The following is an 8,307-nucleotide window of genomic DNA, read 5'->3' as shown; positions in this document are numbered from 1 at the left end:
AGGGCAAATTGTCTTTGGTCACAATATGCATGTATAATCACTTTGCATCAAGTTGCATCATCTTGTGATGGTCCTTAAAATAATCCTTATATATGTCTAGGGTTGTAAGAAAAGAAACTCTACACAAATACACATGGATATGCGTGAAATTAGATCTGAAAATTCTAATTTCGTAATTCTTAACAGATACAGTTGCTGTCGAGTTTCTGTTGGGCTATCTATTGAGTTTTGATGAACAACACTTCTTTACTTATGTCTTGGATAGATTTGTATGACTTCAATACTAAACTTGAATTCTTGTTCCTTGAAGTACTAAACCCATCCTAGATTTATCAAATTACAAGTAAAGTTGGTTTTGTCAAAGAGTTAGCTAATTTACATTACATATATTTCTAACACTTTCCACATATGTCCTAACAGTTGTTAAGAAGCACAATGTTGTTTTAACCCTCAGTTTGTCAAGAATGATTAAATCTTTTTTGGGCACATGTGGGGCATAATACACCAAAAAATTATATACTAAAAAAAATGAAAAAGATCAAAAGACTATATCTTAATAAGATATCTAAGTACCAGCTTAAATGAATAATGATTCAGTATCTAATTGTTCAATATGCAATTTGGCTTAGTAGACAGGAGGACAAAGTAGCAGACTCAATAGGGATCCCATGTCAACTGTCAAGTCCCTTTCATACATAATGTTCTGCTTGTTCATTGCAATTAGTATCGAGATCTATATAACCACTGTCCACAACCAATATTCCTGTCTCCCCATATGTATAGTATAATTTAAATAGGTCTTAGCCTAAACAAATTAACTAAAACCATTTGGTTTATGGTAAAATGACAGTCATAATTACTTGCAGTCAATATGATTTTTACTGCAATAAGTTTGAGTTTTTCATGTGAATATTGAATTTCAAAGTGTACAAGTAGCAAAGATGTGATTGTCAGATTCACAGTGCACCAAATTTACACCATGTTTATATGTGAAAACACAAAGTGTTGCATTGCATATTTGCATGCACTCCTGAAAAGTTTGAACCCTCCTTTAATTTCGTCCACCGTATTGATAACTGATAAGCATCTCCTTTATCAAATTTACACCTGGTGAAGAAAGATTCTACCAAGCTATGAGGCATCAAAGCTCAAAAGATAGTTGACATCCTTTTCTTTAACATGTATATATAAATCAGTCTCCTTTAGACGTTACATTTGACTTCACTATAATAAAAGTGACATAATTACTTTTTTTTGGGTCAAAGGCGATTAGTACATAAAGAAAACGTACTAATTTTCAACAATCCAATATAGATTGAGAAATACTAATGGTTTAGCCAGAGTGAAAGTGCTAGATGGGATATTAGATGGAGTCTGGAGATGTTTATATATTTACAAATACAAATATTATAAACTTACATATTGCTTGACCTCAAAACTTGGATGATTGGATCTAAGGTTTAAAATATTGGAAAGTGTCAAATAAATTTTTTTTTTTTTTAAACAAATAATCTATGAAAAAAAAGAGTGCCTTAAGAATATGAAAGCAAAACTAAACATAAAGAAACAGGAACAGAAACAAATCAACAATAGAGCCGTGTTTACAGGAAACTCCACTGAACAAGGAGGGTATCCAAGTCAGCGAGCCAGCCTGTAGTGTAGTTGCCAACAGAAAATGAATATGGTACTGAACTTCTTCAAATCAAGAAACTGACTTCATAAACTGTCTGACCTCTCACACTTCTGAAACCGTAAAATAAAAACATGCCTAAACACTCCCACATTATTCACGGCAAAGCTCAAACTACTCCATCACCATTCACCATACCACAAACACCATCACCTACTTCCACTCTATGTTAACATAAACACTAAATAGCTACAACCCACTTCCCAAAAGACCATGCCAATCCATATTTGTCTCTCTGGTTCACCAATTTGGCTCCTCCTCTTGCTCCTGCTTCCTTCAATGCCACTCACTGCTTCCGGGTATGGCTCACCAGGCCCAGTTGCAGCTGCATTTGGTGATATTAACGGGTTCTTCTGCGCCATTGATGCTGGTGGCAATCAAGAAATTATATGCTGGGATAGAAGCAACAAGTCCTCATCAAGTTCAACGTCGTTATATTCCACTTCTCTGCCACCAATGGCTACTCTCTCTGGGGGCGAGGGCTTTATGTGTGGGATTACATCCAATACTTCCAAGGCTTATTGTTGGAACTTGTTGAGTTCAAGTAATAATCTTCTCCCTCAAAGCTTCCAATACATAACTTATTCACAAATTGCAGCTGGCAAAAACCATGTCTGTGCTATTAGAGGGTCCTACTATTCTAGTATTGATTTTGGTACTGTTCATTGTTGGGAGTTTCATAACAATAGTTTAGCTAATGATGGTTTTGTTTATAATTATAACTCCTCGTTTCTTGATCCTCACATTAGTGGTCTTGTAATGAGGTACATTGTCTCTGGGGAGGGGTTTAGTTGTGGTTTGGTTAGGGAAGGTGGTGGTGGTGTTGTTTGTTGGGGACCCAATTCGATTAAATTGGGAACACCTTCAATTTCCAAGGATTTTGATGTATTAGCATCAGGGAGAGGTTCTGTTTGTGGGATTTCTAATGTGTCTAAGGAAGTAGAATGCTGGGGTCAGGCCAATGATTTTGGCACTCCACCAATTGGAACTAGTTTTGTGGGCTTATCTGCAGGTGCTCAACATTATTGTGGGGTTCATAAGGATGATCATGGGGTTGAATGTTGGGGAAGATTGAATTCGTCTTTGGTTCCAAAGAGTTCGGGGTTTATGTCAATTGCGTCATCAGATTATACTATTTGTGGTGTTAGAGAGGTTGACTTGGTTCTTGATTGCTGGAGTGTTCAAGGGCAGTTGCCACTGGCATATAGCCCGCCTTTGCAATTGTGTAGTCCGGGTGTGTGTTCACTAGGCTTGTGTGGTGCTGGTAAGTTTTCATTCAATGCAAGTGTCCTCAACGAGCCAGATTTGATCAGTTTATGTGTAAGGAAGGACTTGAAAATTTGCCTGCCTTGTGGGACAAATTGTTCTCAAGGTTATTTTCCTTCTAGTGTGTGTAGTAACACTGCTGATAGAATTTGCACTGCGTGTTCCCTATGCCAAAATAGAACTTGTTGGGATATTTGTGGGCTTCCTCCGCCATCAGGAGTTCAAGAGCAAGAGCGGCAAGAGATGAACAAATTAGTCATCATCATTGGATGTTTGGTGTCAGGTACTTTACTAGTCTTATTTGGGTGGTGTCTTATTCCCCGGATGATCAAAACTAAGGATGAGGAAAGGGGTAAATTCAAGTGCACATTTTGTGTAGGCAAGCCAGTTGTGGAAGCTGATCCTGACCTCAGTCTACAATTGTCTCATTCGATAAGCACATGTGTTAGATTAGCCCAAGTATTCCGGCTTTCAGAACTAAAGGATGCCACACATGGGTTCAAGGAATTTAATGAACTTGGCCGAGGAAGATTTGGCTTTGTCTACAAAGCTGTTTTGTCAGATGGTAGTCAAGTAGCAGTTAAGAGGGCTAATGCTGCCACTATAATTCACACCAATAGCCGTGATTTTGAAGCAGAACTAGAGATTCTTAGCAACATTAGGCATAGTAATATTGTGAACTTGATAGGTTATTGTGCAGAAATGGGAGAGAGGTTGTTGGTTTATGAGTTCATGCCCCATGGCACACTCCATGACCATCTTCATGGGGAGCTCTCACCTTTAGATTGGAACCTAAGGTTGAGGATCTCATTACAGGCTGCAAGAGGACTTGAGTACCTACATAAAGAAGTCACACCCCCAATTGTTCATCGCGATGTTAAAACTTCAAACATTCTGCTAGACCCTGGATGGGGGGCAAGAATTGCAGATTTTGGGATACTAAGTGCTACTGATAGAGATTTAAATGGAGATATGGAGAGTGATGTTTATAATTTTGGAATTGTTCTACTAGAGATTTTAAGTGGAAGGAAAGCGTATGACAGGGATTGCTCACCTCCATGCATTGTTCAGTGGGCATTGCCACTGATAAGACTTGGCAAGGCAGCTTCCATTATTGATAGAAGTGTGGCTCTACTAAGAGATGTGGAACCATTGCTCAAACTAGCTGATGTAGCTGAGCTTGCTTTGAGAGAAAATCCCACTAAGCGTCCTACCATGCCTAAACTGGTAAGTTTGTTGGATCAAATACTAAAGAGTGGATTGACCTTATAATTACACTTGATTGATGGAAATCTAAGAATTTGCTTAAGCTAATTTAAGAGCCTTTCAATTGTAATCTACACGAGTTTTAGTATGTTGTACATTCCATTGTTTTGGATTCTTTTTCTCCATTTCACTAAGAGAAGGAGATCAGAAATATTTCTTAAGTTTTTGCATTTGTTCATGGACTTTGAGGTAATCTTTTTTCCCTTCTGTGAACCATTGGGCAGCTGAGCCCCTCTAAATTATGCAATGCTTGTCTACATAATGATCTCTTATGTAAAAGGTGGTTCATTTGATAATTTTAAGAACTCTTGCAACAATAGTAAGAACTAATCACTGGAAGCATAATGACTTGGCGATTTCATCTATAGTCTACACAGGAACTACAAATGGCAGAATTTTCCGCAATGTGTGATTAGAATATATTTGAGTTTACATAATTTTCCATAGTGTGTATGATTAGAACATCCAACCCGGATGGAGTTTAGAATGCATTCTATATTACATGGATGACATGTGAAGTGATGCGATGGATGAAATGCTTATAGATTTTGAACCATATTATTCCCTAACTTCCTAAATCTATATAGTATTTAAAAGTCGAAGGGTAGTATTTAATATTGCTACATTTCTGTTGAGCCGCATCATCGACTACAACACCATTTTTTTTCTCTAATTTTTATATAATATCAAATATATTAACTAGTTGACTTCACATATTCATTAGAGAAATGATATATCCACAATATTTTTAGAACAAATCTTAAGTGACAGGTTGTTACTGGTTATTATTATTGGGGCAAAAAAGTAATCTTAGTGTTAAGTTCAAATTTGAACTAATAACATCTAACCACCTATGATTTGTTGTGAAAATATTGTAAAAATATTGTAAACGTAACACCTCTTCATTCATTATAAATAATATTTTTTCTAATAATATCTTAGATGATTTTAATTTTATATATACTTTGTTTTTACACATCCATCTACTTTAATTTAGAAAGAACTCCTTCCACACTTTTTTTTTTTTTTTTGAAAAGCAACTTTTCTTGTTCGGCATTACTCTTACTTTAATCCGTTGACTCTCCCTCTCTTTTGACCCCTCCTTTACCCATCAATCTCGAATGGCTATGTAATGTCAAAATATTAGAGGAAGAAATAAATTTAAAAAAATGGTGATATGGCCAATGAATTAGTCCATGAAAAATCTATTTTGATCAGTTTAATCCACTTTGGTTGAATTCAGTCTGTCTACTTTAGTTTACTTTGGTCTAGCTGAGCCAAAATTAGAAGTCTCTCACAACCAAATACCCAAGGCATCCTCATACTCTATGGACTTAGAGTAATTGACATCCCAAGGCCCACATTGGAGCACATGGCCCATATATCGGGGGAAACGCAGATTCCACCGCTTCCCAATGAACTCATCCGGAGAAACAAAGGGAGTTTTGAAATTTGTGAACAATGAAACAAGGAAATCCTGCGCCATAAAGTCCTACATGCATTAAATTTTGCCAAGACAATATATTGCATGATATTGTTACAAATTTTATAAGTTTGTTTAAAAAATTTTATATATTATTTTCGTATTTGTATGTTTTAATAAGTATTACTATTTTTTTTTTTAAATAGTTAGATAAAAATTATACATATTTGGATAGTTCCAATGTATTAAATAATTAAATAATTTTTTTAGGCAAAAATGCAAAACTGACCCTTTAACTTTCACATTTTTTTCATTTCAATCCTCTAACTTTTAATTTTATCAATTCAGTCTTCTAATTTTCAATTTTTATCAATGTAGAACTCCGTTACATGGCTGTTAGTGGTTGTCGTTAGAAGTACTAAAACGACACCGTTTTGCACTTTTTTTTTTTAATTCGAAATTAAAAGAAAATTAGAAAAATCTGAAAAGAAAAAAAATTAAGGGGAAATCCCAGTTGACAAGGAGCCTTCTTGGACTTGGAGTTAGCGATGGTGTGAAGAAGGTGGTTTACAGCTTGCTCTACATCGATGGCTGTCTTGCTGTACAAAATGCGATCCCCAAACTTCATCACTGACAATCTCATTTCACATCGAGGAAGAGGATTTGGATTTGGGTGTTGGAGAGCCACTATGGATCTTGGCAACCGCCGACTTCTACTTCTTTGGGGATTTGATGATTCCACAAAGTCGTTAGAGCGTCGTTTCTTGGTAGCCGATTTGATTGCGTTGTCGATTGTTTGGAGACCTTTGTCTGTCAACCCTTGCTCCCCTTGCACCGTTTCTTGGTTTCCCTTAATGTTTTCTTTTTTTCCAGATTTTTCTTATTTTCTTTTAGTTTCAAATTAAAAAAAGAAAAGAAAAGGTGCAAAACCGCGTCATTTTAGTGGTTCTAATGGCAGTCACTAACAGCCATGTAACGGAGCCCTGTATTGACAAAAATTGAAAGTTAGAGAGCTGAATTGACAAAACTGAAAATTAGAGGACTGAAATTAATAAAAAAAAAAGTAAAAGTTAGAGGGTCAGTTTTGCATTTTTTTTTATTACTTATTTTACTTGAAGGTGTAATCAACCTCTTGTAATTTATTTATAATTAATGACGTTAAAACAAATTAGTAATTGCCCTAAAGATTACATTTGTATATTTATAATTTTCATGTTTAGAAAGACTTTCACTTAAATTTAGTTGGACCTAAGTAGATTGAAATGCTACATCAATGTGGCTCAATAAGAATGTAATAACAATAAATGTTATGCTTAAGATTTTAGATATTACGAGTTTGAGATCTATATTTTTTTTTAATAAATTTAGATTTAGAATAAGTGCTCTCAACCCAAATTCCATTGGACCAAATGGACCGAATTAGAGCAAATGAACCAATTTCACCTAGTTGGATAGAATTGGACGGAAGTGAACCAAAGTGGATAGAATGAACCAAATTGGACCAAATAGGATGAAAGTGGTGGACCAAATATGACCAAAGTAGACCGAATGGACCTAATAGGACGAAAGTGGAAGAACGGACTGAATAGGACCGAAGTAGACCAAATTGGACCGAAGTATATCGAATAAGATCGAATGGACCAAATAGAACCAAAATGGACCAAATAAACCAAATAGAACCAAATTGGACTGAATATGACCCAAGTGGACCGAAGAGAACCAAAATGGAAAAAATGGACCGAAATAGATCGAATAGAGCTAAACAGTTTGAATTTTATTTTATTAGCCATTTCTATGAACAGAACGGTTCTGATTTCTAAGAACATTAGATATAACACCGTGGCCCAAGCCAATTGTCCATTTGTCCATATTTGGTCATTTAATTATCAAACAATTAATGGTACAGAATTCGATCTGGAAAACTTGTGTAATTCTAGCGTCCACAAAGAAAGTTGCCCTTCTCGCTACTAGAAAATACTAATAATTAATTGCCCCACATTTTCAGACCAAGTTCATCTGCATCATACCATGCACCTCATTGAGTCTCACATTCACATGAAGGGTAACCTTGTCTTGAGAAATTTTAGTTTCTCTAGGCAACTTGTCTCTTTCCACTACCAAATTTCAAATTTGTTTCTACTTTCTACACTTTAAAAGAAGCTCCGGTTTCTCAAAAAAAAAAAAAGAAGCTCCGTGTAGAGGATAATCCGTCTGCATCCTATGGAATCGAATATAATTCTTTAAAGTTGGTAGGAATAGGATAACTATAAGAAAGAGTTTTATAAATTCATTTTGAAATGTGTGTATTATAATTTACCGACTCATCAACATTTATGCAATCATTTATTATCTCTATTTTGGCATATGAATGATGCTACAACTATTACATAATCTTTAATAAATTGGTATGTCAATTTCTTAAACACAAGACAAAACAAACAATTAATAAATAAATTATCTATTATTTTGTTGAAGTTAAACCCATCATATATTTTCATGTCAATTTATAAATTTTTTATAAAACAATTAATATTAAATAGTACTATTAGCATTTTACTTTATATATATATATATTTAATATAAAATAGAAATTCTACTCTAATTTAACCTAAGTGTATATATTAAGAAAGTCAATTTTGTATTATATTGGCCAGTATTTACC

At 34.9% G+C, this 8,307-nt stretch overlaps 1 protein-coding gene across 1 annotated transcript; it reads left to right on the top strand.

Moving 5' to 3' along the window:
* The first annotated feature begins 1,697 nt into the window (after positions 1-1,697).
* Positions 1,698-4,498, top strand: LOC111985148 (serine/threonine-protein kinase-like protein CCR2). The gene has a single exon (XM_024016798.2). The coding sequence runs from the start codon at positions 1,904-1,906 to the stop codon at positions 4,226-4,228; it is 2,325 nt and encodes a 774-aa protein (XP_023872566.2). The 5' UTR covers positions 1,698-1,903; the 3' UTR covers positions 4,229-4,498.
* Positions 4,499-8,307: the final 3,809 nt, after the last annotated feature.

Source organism: Quercus suber, unplaced genomic scaffold (genome assembly GCF_002906115.3).
Source record: "Quercus suber isolate HL8 unplaced genomic scaffold, Cork oak 2.0 scaffold_302, whole genome shotgun sequence".
NCBI classification, from domain to species: domain Eukaryota; kingdom Viridiplantae; phylum Streptophyta; class Magnoliopsida; order Fagales; family Fagaceae; genus Quercus; species Quercus suber.
Note: the sequence above shows the minus strand (reverse complement) of the source record. Positions and strands in the feature narration are given on the sequence as shown.